The sequence below is a fragment of the Rutilus rutilus genome (genome assembly GCF_951802725.1).
Source record: "Rutilus rutilus genome assembly, chromosome: 11".
NCBI classification, from domain to species: Eukaryota; Metazoa; Chordata; class Actinopteri; order Cypriniformes; family Leuciscidae; genus Rutilus; species Rutilus rutilus.
Window position 1 is genome coordinate 27171337 of NC_140216.1, and position 20113 is coordinate 27191449.

The 20113-nt window shown below is 40.0% G+C and overlaps 2 protein-coding genes across 4 annotated transcripts; one reads left to right on the forward strand and one right to left on the reverse strand.

Annotated features, from left to right (window-relative positions):
* Nucleotides 1–3581: 3581 nt before the first annotated feature.
* On the forward strand, nt 3582–7419 carry tril (TLR4 interactor with leucine-rich repeats). Its single transcript, XM_084422515.1, has one exon. The coding sequence runs from the start codon at nt 3817–3819 to the stop codon at nt 6097–6099; it is 2283 nt and encodes a 760-aa protein (XP_084278641.1). The 5' UTR covers nt 3582–3816; the 3' UTR covers nt 6100–7419.
* A 164-nt stretch (nt 7420–7583) lies between these two features.
* On the reverse strand, nt 7584–19878 carry creb5a (cAMP responsive element binding protein 5a). Of its 3 annotated transcripts, none has more exons than XM_084422717.1 (11): nt 19792–19878; nt 18528–18600; nt 18171–18264; nt 16937–17040; nt 16347–16531; nt 12865–12928; nt 12668–12748; nt 11792–12097; nt 11487–11708; nt 11265–11364; nt 7584–10329 (listed from the first exon to the last, which is right to left on the reverse strand). In XM_084422717.1, exons 2-11 carry the CDS (start codon nt 18579–18581, stop codon nt 10193–10195), a joined length of 1347 nt encoding a protein of 448 aa, XP_084278843.1. In that variant the 5' UTR covers nt 18582–18600; nt 19792–19878; the 3' UTR covers nt 7584–10192. The 3 variants fall into 3 exon arrangements, with proteins under 3 accessions (XP_084278843.1, XP_084278842.1, XP_084278844.1); XM_084422716.1 differs by having other exon boundaries at nt 16347–16546; XM_084422718.1 differs by lacking the exon at nt 7584–10329 and adding an exon at nt 10355–10485 and having other exon boundaries at nt 16347–16546.
* Nucleotides 19879–20113: the final 235 nt, after the last annotated feature.

Genomic DNA, 20113 nt, shown 5'->3' on the forward strand with positions numbered 1-20113 from the left:
TGTTTGTCCATGCATTTTTCTGCATCTTTCTATTTCAAGACATTGAAATGTTTGGCATTTTGGCAAATAAAACTCATAACACCAAATGCGCCAATCAGATCCTTGCTAATCTATAATTTCTTTGACATATAAATATATAGTTTTTTTTTAGAAGATCCAATCGGCAGTCAAAATAATTCTCAACATTGCTCGTGGCAGCCCTCCTCCATGCTGAATGTTTGAGTTAAAAGGAAATTTGAAACATCTGGACCTTTCGCTTAATTGAGTGGACGTTATTTATTATGTTCTTGTTGGATTTAGAAAAGGAATGAAACATTGAATTATTCCACGATAACTTTTCTTTGACAAGCCATTTCTACTTCAAACTTATAAATTCAAGTGTTTTGTAATTGAGTGAAGTCTACCCACGCACTCAAGAGAGCGCGCTCCTCAATCCTTCCCACGACCTGGCACACGGCCTGAGACAGAAATTTGGTCTGAAATTCCCTTTCTTTACTTTTCCATTTTCTCCCTGGCAGAGATTGAGTCTCACGGGACCTTCGTGGGAAGAATGTTCGTTTGCTTGGTCTATACACACATGTAGGGTTGGGGACCAACTTGTTCTTATTCAGAACAGAACTGGTTCCATAAAAAAAAACAAAAAAACACACACACACACACACACACACACACACACACACACACACACACACACACACACACACACACACACACACACACACATATATATATATATATATATATATATATATTATATGAAGAGTTCAGATGCAAAAGCCTCTAAGTGCCATCTGAAATTTTCTTCTAGAATGATCATTTTTATCAAGCTCGTATATTTAAATTCAGTCATTTCACTTAAATGGCAATGAAAATGATCTATTATTTGTCATTTAAGTGAAATTACTGAACTTATATATACAATCTTGATAAAAAGGATCATTCTAGAAGAAAATTTCAGATGGCACTTAGAGGCTTTTGCATCTGAACTCTTCATATATATATATATATGTGTGTGTGTGTGTGTGTGTGTGTGTGTGTGTGTGTGTGTGTGTGTGTGTGTGTGTGTGTGTGTGTTTTATGGAACCAGTTCTGTTCTGAATAAGAACAAGTTTTGCATCTGAACCCTTCCAATATATATATATATATATATATATATATATATATATATATATATATATATATAACGCAACTAAGTAATTTTCATGATGTTCAGTGCTGTTAAAGTCGGCATGACAGGGAAGTTGCAAAAGTCTTTTCTTCCTACTGTGTCGTATATCTGAGTGAAACAGCTTCTCGGACAAAAAAAGTAGAGCGGGACTTGATTTTGTCCATTGGGATTTGATTGGATCATTGTCATTTTTGCTATTGTTGCGTTCTCTTGCGAGTGACAATTGACCCACCAGTAAACAAAAGGGAAAGGAAGTTAGTTTGATTACATGAATTAAGAAAAAATGATGATGTGAACGGATAAATAATTTATGAATACAGCAATATTCCATTGAGGTTTGATTTCATGGTGACTTTAAACATTCTGGAATGTGCATTTTTAGTACAGAACACTGCATTAAAAATACTCTGACCATATTTCCTGCAACACTGCTAGCAGGGACGTCACTAGAGATTCATGGATGTTTTTGGCAGGTCTGGGCATATTTCCCCAGGGGTTGTATTTTAGTAACAACGGTGTAAAATTGATTGAAATAATGTTATTTTTGGTCATGGTTGACTAAAAGCATACCTGTCTAATAGTTTGTCTCCAGACACTGATCTTTAATATGACTTACTTTATTTTTATCCCAATAAAGAATGTAAAGTCCCCATCCATCCAACACCAACAAAAGGAACAAAAAAGACTGCAGTAAAAATGGCTACTAGTAGCCAAAACACTTCTTGGATTCTCTGGACGTAATGGATGGTTTTTGACCTATAGTCCAACTAATGGGTGGAGCTTGACCTAATTAATAACAGCGATAGTATAGAGCGGTACAGTATGACGTCACATTGTAGGCCAATCAGCAGTTAGCATCACACTGGTTACCTTGACGAAAATAGGATTTTCCCATAGGCTTTTGGATTATTGTAAAAAACAAGCTCTGTGATCAACAAAAGTTTATGAAATTTGCACGTTTTGTCCATCAAGATACTTATCACAGTTGAACACAACTTTTATGCAATTTGAAGCGCAGTCGCCAGAAGTAAAAGGCTAAAGGTAGGCTATAAACGAACTACACCACGGTCCCACAAATTCAACGTCACCATCACTTAGCTTGAGTTTACCTGTTCAGCGTGATGACGTTTAATGTTCCCGACTGCCTCTGTAGTCCCATCGCCACTTGTAAGCAACTGCCTTTTTCAAGACTCATTACAGCTTCAAAAAATCATGAGTCTGGTAATACTGATGTATTTTCTGTCGTAGAATAAAACGTAAAAGTGTCTTGAGCTTGTGTTCACCGCAGACCTTATTCCAGCCATTTATCCAAAATCCCATTCAAAAAAACCCATTGACTTCAGGATGATGGAACCCAGAAGTGCTAAAATGCTAACTAGTTTTCACGTTTTGGCCTTAAAAGTGATGTCATACCTGCATAAGGGATAGGGTTATGGGTAGGGTTAGGGTGTGGCTGGACCTTCAAGCTCCACCCATTACATCCAGAGAGGGGGTGCTGGACATCAAGCTCCACCCTTGGTGAGCACCACTTGTTTTACTGATCTCTTGTCATAGGGCTGAAAACATTGAGGAGAACATCATTTTTAATCTCACTGAATTTCCAGAATTGTTATACCCTTTAAAAAAATATCATAGAAAAATGTAGACTACAATTTAAATGAAGTTAGATCAGTGCAGTACAATTCTCAAAAGAATGACTCCAGCCAGCTGGTTGTTTTTTTGTGAATAAAAAACCTACACGTGACCAGTGAGGTCTGATTACCAAATGAATGACTCTAGGAGCCATTTTTGTTTTGTTTTTTTGAATAAAAAACACTCATGAATCTGTCTTGACAGTTACCGACACACTGATTCTGATTCGCAAGTCATTTAGTCACTTTATCAGCTCCGTCCATCTAAAAATATTTGAACCATTAATTAATTTTATGAAAATATTTAATAAAATTAATGAATTAAATATGTTTCGATTTTTTCGTTTTAGTATTTTTAGGGCCAGTTATTTGAATTGGATTCATACTGCCTCTAAAAGTTCGCAAAAGTCATTCTAAAGTCTGTGTGTAAACAAACCCTTGGAAGAATTGTTTTCCTGATTTATTGTGTATAGGGCCTAATATGTTGAATCGTTTGGAAACGACTGATAAAGAGCAGTAAATGCAATAGGAATTGCGTTTCTTCCCCTACATTTTTAAAATACTAAAAGAATCCTTAACGCAACCTAGGGAATCGTTCAGATGAATCTGAACCAGAATTTCTAGATCCGTGTGTGTATGTCGTGTGGCTGTAATGTCGACATCTGGAGGGGATGGGGCGGGGTGATCCGTGCCTGAACTCGGAGATGACTATAGTGTGTGCGTGTGTGTGTGTGTGTGTGTAATCTGCAACAGATGACTTCTTGGGGGATGAGAGAGTCTGACGGAGGCAAATGTTTCCTTGGTTGGAACCAGATCAGTTTGCAACGGTTGTGCATGGATATCTCAATATAGCTTCAAATCGCTATGCCATCGTGCTACACCTAAACATAATCTAAATGTCTGTACTCGGGAGGCACTGCATCCGCAAAGCTTTAATTCCCGGCGAGGAAGAATTTGGCGAACTTGGACTGAAACAAAGGAATGCATTGAGAGTGTTGTTGTTTGCGTGTCACTGGAATGGCATATTTGCTCTACAGCTTTCTTTTGTTGGGCAGCGGAGCGCTTTTATTCTTCTCGCCTGTTTGCGCCATTTGCCCTGAAACATGCGACTGCCAGCACGCGCAGCATATCCTGTGCGCTAATCGCGGTCTGCGCGCGGTGCCCAAAGCGCCACAGGTGGAGCGCGCAGGGGACGTGCGGGTTCTCGGCCTTGCGGGAAACTTCATTCACAACCTCAGCGCCTTCGACTTCATGCGCTATGGCAACCTAATGAGACTTAATCTCCAGTTTAACCAAATAAGGAATATACACCCTAAAGCATTCGAGAAACTTTCCAAGCTGGAGGAACTATATCTGGGCAACAATTTAATCTCGGCAATACAACCTGGGACTCTACAGTCGCTGAAAAAACTCACAATATTATATAGCAATAACAACAAAATAAAGGACATTACTTCCGAATCGTTTAGTCACTTAAACAGTTTGGTCAAACTGAGACTTGATGGAAATTCTATAGAGTTTTTAAAAGAATCCGTTTTCAAAGGTCTGACAAATGTAATGTTTCTGCACTTAGAATCGAACCAGCTTCGCCATATTGACCGCAATGCGTTTTCGCGGCTCAGCAAACTGCAGTTTTTAAACCTATCAGACAATAAACAAACAGAACTGCGAGATATTTTTATGTTTTCCCATCTTAAGTCACTTACAGCTCTTCTAATAACAGGCAACCAAATAAGGCACATTGGAAATAACGTCTTTCAGAATTTGAAAAAGCTAACAAAACTTTCGCTGAGCCACAACAAGATATTAAAGCTGGACAACGACGCGCTCAAAGGGCTCGCGCGCCTTAAAGAGTTCGAGATTGACAAGAACGAGCTGACAGAGATCATGGCCGGTCTGCTGGACCCGCTCGAGCGCATCGAACACCTCGACTTCAGCGACAATCACATATCTCGCGTGGACCCCCGTGCTTTCGGCCACCTTTCACATCTAAAAACCTTAAAATTGAAAAACAACCGTCTTATGAATCTCTCCGGTGGAATTTTTGCCACAAACGGCGTTTTGTTTCACGTAGAACTGAATGGGAATAACTGGACGTGCGACTGCCGGATGGAGAAGCTTAAAAGCTGGATGACGCATGCGCATTCTCAGGGAAAGCTGTTGACCGTGTTTGTGCGCTGCCTTCACCCCCCACCGCTGGCGGGAAAATACTTGGACTATGTCAGCAACTCGCAGCTGAGAAATATGAGTGGCTATTGCGAGTCAGAACCTCTGTCTCAGCCAATGGAGAGCCGTGGAGCAGTAGCAGAGACATCTATTCTCAAGGAGGAAAGAGAGAAGCGAGAAGGAGAAATACATGAACAAGTAGGGGTCCAAGGGGATGAGGGGAAGCTAGGGCTTGTGACAACATTTGAAAGAAAGAAGAAGAGGAAACTGGTCAGCTCAAGACCAAGACCCACAGCTGGGAAAAATGGCTCTTTATCTGATTTTTCCTCAACAATGTCCACGTTCCTGACAGGCCACGTCCACAACCACAGTAACTTTGCTTTGGACCAGCAGGAGCAGTTCAACCTGCCCTTACAGGACAGAGCCAAGCATCATAACTCAAGAATTACAATGATCACTGATGCGTGTCAATTCAACCATCACTCCATCCTGAATGTTAGCGTGGAAGACGTCACTTCCAGTACAGCCACAGTCCATTGGAGCACAACTCCCGATGTTGGACTAGTTCATGGGAAAGAACTTCTCTTCCGGGTTTTATTTGACCGTTTCGGCCATTCTTTCCGTTTCCCACGCTATGTTTACACAGATGGATCTGACCGGGCGGTGATCCTCCAAGAGCTTCGCCCAGACTCCACCTACATCACCTGTGTGGAGAGCGTAGTGGACGGGGCTGTGTGCCAGGTTGCCCCCAGAGATCACTGCACTGGATTTGTCACACTTTTGCCCTCTGTGACAAGTGAGGTCAACCTCCAGCTGGTCACAGTGGCAGCCCTTACAGCTAATGCTCTGCTCCTGCTTCTGCTGGGCGTATTCTGGCTGGGGCGTGTGTTGAAGAGGCGGATCAGAAGCAGGAAGTCGTCCGCTCATGGACATGTACGTCACATGTACTCAACCAGACATCCGTTTCGCTCGACTGTGGCTACTACCTGTGTCTCTTCTGAATTCAGCGGTTACCAGAGTGGCAGACAACTGGCCGAAGAAGGTGACCTCATCCAGTTCCCCGGCGAACGTTTCTTTGACAACAGCCCCGCACGAAGAGATGATGATGTCATAATGCTCAGATACTCTGACTGAAGTGTCTTGTGTGTCTGAAAATAGACAATTTTAACAAAATCATTTAGGCCTCAGATGATTTTTTTGCCAAAACCACTGAAATTACAGATCTCTTTTCTTTTCTTTTTTTGGTTGATTGTCTATGTCTCAGCTGCTGGTTGGCAGAATTGCTTGGTTTTGGAATGAATGTATTTCTGTCCTTGTTGAAAATGTATTACTTATTTACCCTGTACAGATATACTGTTTATCAATTGAAGTACTGCACAAAATTCTTTTGTTACAGTTTTTTTTTTTTTTTTAATGCTTACACACACAAAATCTTTACTTGTCACACGATTTCTGAAACCTGACACTGAAACACCAGAACCACACACAAATCTGCAAAACCATACACTAATTCTCGGCCTTCGACTCAGTTTTCAGTTTCATAAAACGCTTTTTGCAAACCACAACACACAAAAATCTAACAGGATGTATCTTGATTTCCTTTTTCAAACACAACCTATCAAAATGCCACACTAATTCATCAGTGCCTCTCATGTGCAAACACTCATTGCTTTACTACTTACAGTAACACCAACCAATCATGGCTTTAGAATAGGCCTATAAATAGGCCAACGGTCAAGTTATAGGTTTTTTCGGACTGTGTAATACTGTATTCACAACCACAAATGCTTACAGTTTGGTTTCAATCTTGCTTTCGTGTTTACCGTGAATTTTTCAACATATCTCTGCCAATTATTTTCAGTATTGTACAGAAATGTACATAGGAACTCATGAAAGAAGAGCTTTAGGTTTTGAATAACTGTGTATATGATGTATCCAAAAATATAACATTATGGCAAAGGTGTTTGCAATGTAAGACAAATGTTTGCTTTGATATGTGTTTGTGATATTTTGAATGCAGTGCTTCATTTTGCAAGAGATGTGAGGCATTTTGCATTTTGTGAGTGCAATTCTTGGATTTGTGTGTAAAGTTTTGGGGAAAAAAGAGGCAAAATTTTGAAAACGTGTGTAAGCAGTTGGAAAAAAAAACTGTACATTTTATACATTTCACCTTTATCATTGCTTTTTTCCCCCAATAAATATATAGTTGTTAATAGTGATTGTTAATGCTAGTTTGTGTGTAATGGTTTCAATATTTTTACCTTTATAATTAATTCAACTCTAATCTTATATACCCTTCAATGCCAAGCTGGATACTGCCTAGCTTTTCTGCAAAACTCCACCATAAGATGGCGCAATAAACAATAAAAAGTTTTCACAAGACTTCAACTCCAACACTGTCTAATAATCACAATTTAGCAATCATTTATTTCAACTAGCACCCATGCATTCAAACCCTCAGAATAATTCAGCAATAATTCAGGTAGTTGGAGAAATTGTAATTTCTGATCTTAATGTCTTGACCGTAAAAAGCAGGGCACTCTAATAAAGGCAGTTGTATCACAGCATTATGAAATTATTATGATGAACCGTGAAAAAAGAGACATATGGATACAGATATTAAGTGCTTTAATTAAACATGGCCACAAATGTGTACAAAAATAGATACATATTTAAAAAAAAAACTGTACATGCATAAAAGTTTAAACCTGCAGTGTTTACAAACATTCTTTTTTTTTCTTCCAGATTCATAATTCCATATTCCACAGAATGTATAGCCATATAAATGCTTTATCTAAGCATTTGTTATAAGAGATAGCACACATGCTTGCATGTCATTTCCAGGAAATGTCTGACATTTTGATTGTCTGTGAACCAGTTAGTGTGAAATGATGTAGCTATGCCGTATTGAGAATACTGTAAGACATTCCTAGTGCCAGGAGTGCGATTAGTAATACAAGAGTCCTTTACCGTCATTCCTATACATGATTCTGAATTTGGCTATATAAAATGCATGTTGCATGTTCTGTCAATCCAAAATTCACATGTGACACACTCAGTATTAGGTAATGTGATACCTGATCATTTGCCAAGGGGCCACTGACAATATTTACAGCGAAGACAAACATGTAACAAAAGCTTTAGCTGCATCATCATTAATTTATAAAACTAGAGATTCCTATTTACAATTACAGATTTACAACTGCCCTGATTCAATGCATTTCACACAGCCTTGCCATTAGTTTCAGGATTTAGCACACACAGCTGTCACTGAAGCCAGCAAAGCATTTACACTGAAAGTGGCCAAAAAACAACACACATACACACAAATATGCACACATACTCCAGGAGTAACCTAGATGAGCGTCCCTGAGAAAGATCAGCTGTAAAAAAGCACGAGGAGGAGTGTAAGAAAACAGATAGAGGTACAAAGAGGGCGAGAGACAGGTTTGATAATAATAAAACTAAATTTAGTGAGTGGACAGTTTGTTTTCCAGCACTGTATTACAGTTTTTCTCGATTGCTTAAACACTATAATCAGGATTTTGAACTAAAATTTTAAAACCATAACGCCATTTATCAAAAAGCACACCCATTTCCCTAAACTACAAACACTATTCCCCTGTTTTAACACATAAGTCAGATTTGTTGAACTGTCACTGCAAATCCCTTCATTTCTCATTGCCTACACCATGTTGTCATTTAGAAAGCACTAGCATTCAATATTGTTCACTCAAGTCAGCACAGCTTCAGCTCAGTTAGCACACAATTACCCAAGTGGAAACACTAAGAGTCAAAACTGAACACACATCAATCAGATCCTTCAATAGATAGATAAAAGGGCCCAAATCAGTTTATTGGAACAATGGATCCAGAAAGACATGAAGGAAGAGATCGAGGAGGGATAAGGAGGAGGAGGAGGAAGAGGAAAAGGAGGAGGAGATGGGAGTGAAGGAATAGGTGAAGGAAGAGGAAAAGTAGGAGGTGGAGGAGGGGGAAGAGCAGTAGGGAGTGGAGGAAGAGGTGAAGGAAGAGGATGAGGAAGGGCAAGGCCAAAGAGACAAGCAGTGCCGCTCTAGTTGCCCATGTCTTTGTCCATGGTATGACTATGAGGGAGGCTGGGCAACGAGTACAGCCAAACTTGAGTCGCTTTCCCGTTGCCTCGATCATAAGAACCTTCATGGAGAAAAACAGGTACAGTAGATGTACTTCAGACTGCTCTCTACTGTAACTTTTGAGTGCAGTACACTGTGCTGTTACAACACATGTACTGTAGCTGTTGCCCTGCACTACTGTAATAAAAAGAAATGCATCCAATTGCCTCACATACAGATAGAGTTTTCTGAATGCTTCCATTTTGTAAAAAGGATGTCTTACAGTTACAGTAATCAGTACTTCTATTTTTCTAGGACACAGAGACGATGAAATGGAAGAAGCCTGCCAAATATTTCAGTTGATGCGTGCCAGCGGGGAACAGGCATAAGAGGATTTTACCCCTGCTGCCTGGCTAAGGCCAATATAGCCTGTGATGTGGACGAGATTCTCTGGCCTGTCCCAGACCAAAGACGGGTTGCTGGGGCAGAGTTTCTGTTGTTTTTGTTTTGTTTTTTGGTGTATTGTACTGTACAGTACATTAAGGAATAAAACAAAAAAAATGTTGGGGGGGGGTTAGGGGATTATGTTGTTTTGAATTTATTGCACCAGTGTGTAAGTCTATGTTGTTGTGTGTGTGTTTGTGAGGGCTTGTGTGTGATGTCTGAGGGCAAAGTTTGGTTTCAGCAAGAGTGAATGTTTCTGAGTGTCATTTTGACCTGAAAATAGGATGTTTGGGGAATTGGGTGAGACGTTATGGATTTGTGTTTACTGTTTTGAGAATATGAGGCAAAGTTTCAAGAAATGTGTTTAAGCAATCGAGAAAACCTGTAAATCATAGTGAGGTAAAATAAAACCACTGGAAACATCCATCTGACCCTCAGCTAATTTCCTGAGATGACAAGGGCCATAAATATAAACAAACCTTTGATGAATTATTCCATTCTTTAAAGAGTGATGCATACATTCCCTTTTAGTCATGAATCCAAGTTTATAACTCTGGATTAAAAATTTTGCTGTTCAGTTTTGCTTTTGCACTGAAGGTACTTACTAGGTTATAGGTGCCCTGACCATATGGCTCTGAAGATGAATTGTATTTTGTGTTCTCATCATTCTGTGTCTACGTAGAAGCATGTTATAGTTGTGTGTTGTTAGTTAGGTGGGAGTGTGTGGTGAGGTGAGTGTGTGATAGAGTCGAACTTGAGGTTGAGATGCTGTTGTGTTGAATGGCATGTTGCTGGACGGGACTTCCTGTTGGGCTATTTACTCCACCTAAACGTGAATATCAAAGGAGTTCATTAAAATGATGGATTTTCAAAATATATTAAATAATATACACATTATATGTAATAAAACACAATATAAATACACTACCATTCAAAGGTGTGGGGCTGGTAAGATTCTAAAAATTCTTCTACTCTCACCAGGCTGCATTTTAATGGGAAACAGTAAAGCAGTAATATTGTGAAATATTATGAACACTTTAAATAACTGTTTTCTAATTTAATATAATTTTATTTATTTAAAAATCCTGTAATTTATTTATGTCAAGCCATTACTCCAGTCTTCAGTGTCACCTGATCCTTCAGAAACATCTATATTCTATCATTGTTGAAAACTGCTTAATATTTTTGTGGAAACTATGTAACTGTTTTTTTTATTTTATTTTTTAACAAAATTCTTCACTGTCGCTTTTGATCAATTTAATGCATCCTTGATGAATAAAAGTATTAATTACTTTAAAAAAATCTTACGGTAGTGAAAGAATATCGAATTAAATAAATATTTTATTAAAAATGATATATATATATAAAATTTAAATTAAAAATTATAATTAAAGAAAATTTGTTTCTTATTACTTATTGTTATTCTTAATTCTATAAATGTTCTCATTATTGTGATATGGTTTTTATTTATTTATTTTTACATATTTTTATTTTTTTTCATATGGTATTTTAAATGACTATAGTTCAATTATTATTTTTATTTTCAATTTGCTTTTTTCTTTACATTCAATTTACATCTTTCTTTGCAAAAAACATAGTTGTCCTAAAATAGGATACAATTTTTTAAGCAATATATAATTTATTATTATTGTTATTATTTTGGGGTGAAATATGAGATGCACACATGTTCTCCACAGGTTTTAATGTGATTCAACCAAAGAGAAGAAAGGAGGAGAGAATGACAAAATGAGTCATACTCACTCTGCGTTTCTCTCTGTCTCACAGAGACAGGACAGTCTTTATGTGCAAGAAGAATTTGCTTCAGTTGAGTGACTTCGGTCCTGAGTGATGTCACCTCATTCTAAGAGAAGACAAAAAATAAATGAAAACAAAGCAGCAAACGCATGACTCTATCATGAAGTGTCACAGTCAATTGTATTTGATATTGCAAGGCAGATATGTAAACCAATCGTGAATGTGTACCTGTAGCTGTAAGTTAGTGTGTGTAAGCTCCTCAGCCTTCCTCTCCAACGACGATACCCAGACTTTTCTCTTCTGTCTGCACCGCGTAGCAGCAGCTCTGTTTCTCTCCAGAAACTTCTGTCTGCGCTCATCCGGGTCGTCTCCTGCTGTCCGTCGGCGTCTGCTCGCGGTCGGCTGGGGAGGAGACTGCGGGCAGTCTGTGTGTTTTGGTGTGGAGGACATCTATAAAACACAAACATTGGATTAAATAACACAATAGTTTAATACAAACTGTAAAAGTCAGAGTTTGGCGCAAAAATCTAGACCTGTGTAGGTATTGGCTGATGTGAAAGGGGAGGGGCAGTCTGGTGGGAGGAGCCAGGATGCAAGTGCGTGGGTGGAGAGTGGTGAGCATGGCTGTGATGTGATTGGTCTAGGCTTTGACGTTGATGTGCAAGTCTTTGCGGTGATTGGCTGTGGCAGTGCTGCTGGTATGCGTGATGATGAGATGAGGATTGTAAATGCGACAGTGGGTGCTGTTGTGACGACATCATCTCCATCATGTGGCAAAGAGGATTCTGACTGCCATTGGAAACTGCAGGCTGGCTGTGAGCTGGTATGACCTTTGACCTCTGAAGGATTAGAGACGGGGAAAGATGGGTCAGAAAGGCTCATGGGGTCACCGTCAACATCAATGTCATGTAACACTGTGTATAATTGCTATTTAAAAAGGGAAAAGCCTAAAGCCAGATTTGTTTGACCAACTTTTGCAGGCAACCATGTGTTTTTAATTTCTACATCTAAGGTTTCCTGCGAATAGTGATTGTTTGCGATGGTAAGATTGCTTGGCACTTTAAGTTTTTCAGAACACAGAGAATCTACAAAGACGGCTTTGAAAAGTCAGATAATAACCAGGTCAACCCGAAGCCTTTGAAATTTAATCTCCTCCACGTTCTGAAGAGAATCAGCGCATGAGACTCTCCTGCATGTGTTAGTGAGTGTGTGTGTGTGCATGCGTGAATGCAGCTTTTTAACAGGCAAGACCGCAACAGTGCATATGTCTGAATTAGATAACACAATCAAGATGTCTACATTAGTTACAAAGCACTGCGGCATTATAAGCCCTGTCTGACTTGTAATGTTTCTATAGAGACATCATAATCCTGTAACCATGGAGCCAAATCATTAGTATGGGGCTGTACCTGAAGGGAGGAGCATGAGCCAGAGTGGGCGGGGCCTGGTATGCCAATCATACTGGAGTTCATTGACAACTGCGCCTCCATCTGTTATTTTAAAAATATATGAAATGAATGCGCTGACGTAAAAAGAAAATGAGCTCTTGCTTTCGATCATTATTTTACTGTGCAGGTGGCTTTGAAATGCTCTCAGATTTACTTACATTCATGGCTAATGTCCCAGGCATGGTGTTTGCCTGGGTGCTGTGCAGACAGCTGGGTGCAGATCTGAAATAAGTTAGAGGGATTCAGATAAGTAATGGAAAAAAAGACTAAAAGTACAGACAAACAATAATGTATTTACTCATGGGGTCAGTTTAAAGCAGTTTAGAAATTTTCAGAAAGTTAACACAGGGCTGCTATTTGTGGGGGACATATGTCCCATTATGTGAAAAAGTATAAGTAAAAAGTATATAATAATTTAAAGGTTAAACATTAATTTGCAGTATTTTTAACATCTTTACAAAGACAAGCTGGCAAATTCTAAAGATGCAATGCTACATTAAAAAAATTCCCAAAAGTCCCATAAAATTAAATGTATGATGCTGTGTTGCATTAAATGACTTACTTTTTGACTTACTTTGTACCATGAATATATTCTGTACCCCCAAAGTCTGTGTAAAAGCATTTTTTCCTTTAATAGGGGCTATTAAAATATTAATATGGGGCTAGATCTAGGCATGGGCAGGGGTGGGCTGAGCCCACCCAAACATCTGTCTTGCCACCCAATCAGATGTTAGGCAAATATAGCGTTGATCTTTTTTTATGATTTGTGCATTGATTACAAGCAATCTGAGGCAAGCTGCGTGCTGAGAAGTTTGAGGATGGGCGGAAGACTGCCCCAACAAATAATATAACCAGGAAATTGCTGTATTTTTCCTTTTTTAGATGAAAGCAAAGCTGCATTATACACAAGGTGGCTTCAGTCTGTTGTGGAAAAACAGAGGCTGACAATCTCACGAGTGTCACGAGATATTTGCCTGTTATCAAGGTGCAAATTATGGGTTTAAAATGTATCTTAATATGCATCTTCATATTTACTTGTAAAGCAAACCGTCTGCTTAACCAGAATGTTAACAACAACACTGAAGTAAGAGGGTGTGGTTTATATATGTCATGTTTGTGTCCTGTTTTCATTCTGTTACCTGCCTGTCTGAGTTCTCGTTAATCTCCTTATTGATTAGTCATTCTGTTCAGCTGGTCATTATTAGTTCCCTTTGTCTGCCTCTTGTATTTATACCTTGAGGGGCTGTTTACGCGACACCGTTTTGACAATGGTGTCGTCTGTACGTGGAAAACTCAAAGGAAAAACTTCTCAGTTTTAAGCATATCGTTGTTGTGTAAACGTACCATAAGTTTTTATCTTCTTCCTTTGTCTGTTCTTGTCAATTTTGAGTGGTTGTGTTTGCTTTATTCTCCTGAGTTCTCCTATAATTCTTGAGTGTTATATTAAAGACTGTTGATGTAGTATTTCTATCGTCGTCCATCGTTCACACATCACAGAAGAACGGACCGATTAAAAGACTTATTGGCAGTCCAACTGCAGTGCCTGGACCAGGAGCAGCAGACCCTTGAGGCCCACACCTGGAAATTTCAAATACTGGCATGCCTCACAAACTTCCCAGACCAATCGCTTTGCACTTTCTACCTGACCAGCCTGAACACGGAAACGAAGGCATGCCTGCCCGGTGTAGGCGCTTGGGGGAATTTCTCTGAGTTTGTGGAGTGGGTACTATAAAACAGTAGAGCGGCCCACAACACTGCCCAGCAGAGGATCTCAGCCCCACTCCCACAGATCCAGAACCCAGCCAGCAATAATACTGCCACATGGATACGACACCCGAGCCTCCCGCAGATGGAGAGACTGAGGCCACCACGATGCATGAGCCAGCGCTAAGAAAATGGTATGAGCCAAACATTGCCGCAGAGCGTGAGCCTCCAGAGGTGTCTGAACAGGGGTGTGAGCCGGCAACATTGCATTGCTGGAGTTCGAGGGAATGGAAGAAGACCCCGCCCATACTACCACCGCTGAGGGGGAGATGCTGCTGACTTCTGCAGTTAATTTTTATGATAAACTAGAAATGGAATTTTACCTTGATCTACCAACCCCGATAGTCATATTTAGTAAGAAACCTCCTGTGTTAAAGCTGGTTCCACCTAGTTCAGAGTCTCCTGTCCTGCACCCCCGTTTGTTCTGCCCAGCACAAATTCTCCTGCATCTCCAGAGTTCCCACCGAGCCTCCTTCTCACACTTCCTCTTCAAGCTTCAGCCAGTTCCTCTGCCCAGTCTCTGCTGTCTCCCGTCGTTCCTCGGCTCCTCCTCCTCTGCTTCCCCTCTGTGGCGTGGATCCACCTCAGGCCTGCCGGCATCCAGCTCCTCCTAAAAGAAGGTGTCCCCTGGCTCCGCCTCCAGCCACTGATCCCAATACTCCACCTTGGCCGTCTTGGCTCTTCCCTCCCTCAGCTCCACCTGGGACCATCTCTCTTACGGTTTCACCGGGCTCCCTAGATCCTCCAGCTCCACCTCGGTCAGACGTCCAGACTCCACCACCTTGGCTCCTCCTTCCCTCAGCTCCATCTTGGAGCATCGGCCTTACAGCTACAGCTGGCTCCCTCGATCCTCCGGCTCCACCTCGGTCAGACATCACCTCGCCTGCACCACGGACTTGCAAGCTGTCCTCTGTCCTCCCTCTGGCTCCACCTCAGGTCCTCAGTTGCTCCTCTGGTACCAAGGTTCCTCCTCGAACGGTCGTCGCTGTGGCTCCGTCGCAGCCGCCAGGTCCAGCGGTGTCACAGGGTCCCATCTGCGTTCAGGGCTCCACCACCATCGGCTCCATCTCCATCGCTTGTCCCTATGATGTCGGTGAGGGCTTCTCGACCATATTTCCTCCCTCCGTTGACACTGCAGTGGTCCTCCTTCCTGGCTGGACTCTGGGCTTTACATTACCACTCATGCTCCTGGTTCCCCTCTGGCTACTCCCTCCCTCCACTTCCCCATGGACTGTGTTGTTTGTCCCTGACTGTGTTTGTTCCCGTCCTCTTCCACGTCCTCCTCCAGAACCCTGCCCTCCTTCCTTAGTTGGACCTTGTAAGGCACGAGGACGTGCCTTTCCAGAAGGGGGGTGTAATGTCACTTTTGTGTCCTGTTTTCAATCTGCCTGTCTGAGTTCTCGTTAATCTCCTTGGTTACTCATTGATTAGTCATTCTGTTTCCTTTGTCTGTTCTCGTCAATATTAAGTGGTTGTGTTCGCTTTATTCTCCTGAGTTCTCCTGTAATTCCTGAGTGTTTTATTAAAGGTTGTTGTATTATTTCTATCGTCATGCGTTTTATTCACCACAGTCACACGTGACAATCTGTCAATAGATAATATTTATCTATTAACTATTGGTTTACTATAGCAACAGTAGGCTACTGTCACATTTATTTTCAGTGTCATTGGATGGTTTAAAAGTAAATACTGTTTTATTTACAGTGAAAATAAGATATCTACATGCAGAGCTGCAGACAAAGCACCAATGTTTTAAAATATCTATATATCTTAATTCAAATAAATAAAAACCAATTGCCCATCCAGGATATCTGCCAGCTCACCGTTCTATAGTCAAGAACCGGTCCTGCCTTTAATAAATGCATGCTATACTCACTGTTTATTTGAAGTGGAGAATGTGGCAGTGCATTGAGACTGAGTCTGTGAGCTGTGTGTGTGGAGCTGGTTCTGGTTCTGGTTCAGATGGGCCAGAGCACACTGCTGCTGTTGCTGAGGCCGAAACTGATGATGTTGACCCTGCTGAGGTTGTGTCTCAGTGTGAGGCTGGTTCTGACCTGACACCTGAGCAGAAAAGTTCTATAAGCAAGAATATTTGTAGAATTTAGAAAACATTTATATGCTAAATATTCTATACATATAATACTTTAAAAATATATTTATAAATGATAATTGATCTAATTTCTCTTTCCTCTGCCCCTCTATTGACCTCTCCATCTGTGTGTGTATGAGAACTGTTTGATATTTAATACTCTTAATATGATCATCTGATAATCTGATCTGATTGCTTGGTTTTGTTTTTCACGCTACCGTCCACATGCACACATACACACAAGCAAGTGCGGAATTTACATTTTTGTTAAATGTTTGCTTACTTTTTGTTTTACTATTTAATACTACTTCATACAGCATGGACTTTTATGCAAACATTTATTTACTCGCACATTTGTGTAAGCTTTTTCCTCTCACCGGTTTTGTCTCCTCCTCCGCCTGTGACTGGTTAAGCTCCAGGTCAGTAAAGAGGCCCACTTCCTCACAGTCCCGTAAGAAACGGGTCGGAGTTGGAGTCTGATCTATAGATGAACAAAGAATACATGTTTATCATGTATTCTTATAAAATGCTACTGGCAATATATAAAGGAAGTAACAACCCAATTGAACAATGAGATTTTTATTAATTAAGGCAAGGCAAGTTACTATGGTACAGCACATTCACAATGGTAATTCGAAATGCTTTACATAAGAATTGCTTAATAATAATAAAACAAATCAAAAAATAATCATAACAGATAGATGCACAAACAATAAAAATAACTATAAAAATAAAAATGGATTCAAACTTGTTTTAAAAAGGAAATAAGAAGTAATAAGAAAAGAGAATAATACATGATAAATAAGATGATACAGTGCAATCAGTGTAGCATTAATTCAATTCATTGTTTTGTTTTATATATTTTATCATATACTATATATAATTATAAATAATATATGAATTAATGTCTATGCATATTTGGAAATTGTGTTAATGAAAATTAAAGTGCTGGGAAAATCTGTGTGTGTGTGTGTGTGTGCGTGTGCGTGTGTACTAAATACATGTAAACTGAGGAGGCATTGAAGATTTCTCAAGGTCATAGAGTGAAAACTTTAGATCAGTAGATCAATATCAAGTAACCTTCAGGCTTTCTAAACAAATGTAAAGAATCTAGCCCTCTACTCAATGTCAAGAGCAGAACTTGTCTAAAGTAATCTTCTGGCATGCTGGGAAAATGTTAAAAATTAACCCTATGTCATAAACATGAGCCTGATTTTGCTCGTGTTGTTTTGGTAATTTAGAGGTAGTCTAAACGAAACTGCTTTTTCTAGACTACTATGAAAGGGGTCAGAAGGTAAAGTTCTTCTTTTGTTTTTTATGTAAATGTTTCTGTCGCTGCAATGATGGCTCACAGACCCCGGAGGTCAAGGGTCGGGCTGATGTTTATATATCAGACATTGGGTTTCCAGGGTAACAGACACTGTCTAAATCCTAAATTAAAGGAGATGGAGAGCATGACCTATCATTACACTCACACACACATTCACTTTTCACATGCTATTATATTACTGACCTCGATCTGTAGATTGATACTGGTTGCATAGAAAATATCAATACTTGTTGATGATAAAACGTGTGTTTTTGTGTGAATAATTGCGTACCCACCCTTACCTGAAAGCATATTGTCACACTTAATAGAAGGGAATTTAAGGGTCATCTCATGTTTGTGTCTGTGAATTATTAGGTGATCTTCTCTTTGAAAGCGCTATGAGAACAAGAAACATGGTAGGCCGTGACAATACTGAAAAAGCACAGCCGCTGTTTTACATGAAATATATTACATAAAAGATGCACATGTGTTTTCTGATATGAATTGCAATTCTTCAATTTACTGCACTCCAAGTGATGGCTCAAATTTACAACAGCATACATAAAACACATTGTTGTTGTGGCTCTTGTCTAGATGTCATATCGTCTAGAGTCTAGACGACAAGACAACCACCAGCAAACTGGACATTTGTCACTTACCTGCGAGCATCCAGGAGCAGTGCACACATATGGCCTGTCCTGATCAATATTCATCACTGTGATCTAAAAAAACCTAAATGTACATATACACACACACATGTACACAGACATACAAACACATGCACACATGGGAGATGACATTATAAAATGCTCATGACAAATAAACAGACAGACAGGCAAATAAAAACGACACTATCTATCTATCTATCAGCATACTTTCATGCTAATAAACGACAGACAGATCATATATACAGAAAGATGACACCTAATTAGTGGAATGTAGTTTTTAAAACGCACGAGCTATTTACATTTCTCTCAGTTCTCTATATTTTGCTCACATTTCCTTGTTTGAGTTTGAGTTCTTTTCTTTATGGGTTCTGCGTATGTAATACGTCTTACATCATAATCGCGCCATATATAAATATATATAAAAAAACACCCGCTTGCCCAATCCCTCATAACGTGAGCATTCCTCTAGTCATGACATCATCATTTAGTTCAACCGGGCCAGAGTTTGAATTGGCAAGACGGGTACGGTGCTAAAGCGTCTAACCGGCCTGCAGAATGACGTAATGTCGAAACCGGAGGACTCACGCGGTGTCAAGAATTTTACAAACCCAAACAACTGAGATCAGACATTCTAACCAGGGGCAATAATGTAACATTTTAGCGGTGAAAACATCGTGAAGTTGTCTGAATCACTTTGGAGTAGGCTATAGGCTACGTGTCGGCAGGTGTCATATTAAAAAAAAAAAAAAAAAAATTATAGCTAATAATTATAATAGCCTAATAATAATTTGATTAACCCAAAGTAAATGCTAAGGCTTAGCCTACTACTCCCTCAAACCATGCGCACGTGTCCGATCAAACATTTAAATATATTTAAAATTCAAACAGACTTTGAACAGTTAACTGTCAAACAGCCATAACCCTAAAACGTATTTGTTGACAAGTTTGTTGACAATCTTTAGACTACTAAAGATTTACAAAGACACCCTTTCTCGGATAGTCAAACCCTTTTTATTCTAATACTCGTTTTTAATCCGTTTTTGGTGGTGTCACACCCCCTCAAATAGACATTCACACAGTTTACGAACAACTCAATGAAACCGGCACTTTGACAGACACTAACTTGATAGTAAAACAACAACAACAGTAACAAACAAAAAATACCAACAGCACTGTACAAGAAACGCGCTCCAATTGTGTTCGGAACTGTGGAATCATATTCACAAGCGAGTGTAAAACAGTAATACTAACTTACCTAAACGCACGCAGACTGAGACTAGCAACGCTCCTCGCGCTCAGACGAAGCACGCTGAAGTGAAACGCGATTACAATATGATCTATTTACAGAAGCATTACATCACCTCACGGTGACGTCACGTGGGATTCCTGAACTTCTAAATCATTGCGGTCCGCTTTTTAAAAAGAGGAGGGGTTTTCAGACCGCGCGCACCCGCCCACCGTAGGATGTAGCGGGCGTCCGATGCGGACATTGGCGCGTTGAGAGAAAAAAGGGAAATGGGAGGCGCTTCGCTCGGTGCGTGCTGCGCCAACAGCTGTCTGGAGCTGTGCGCGGGACG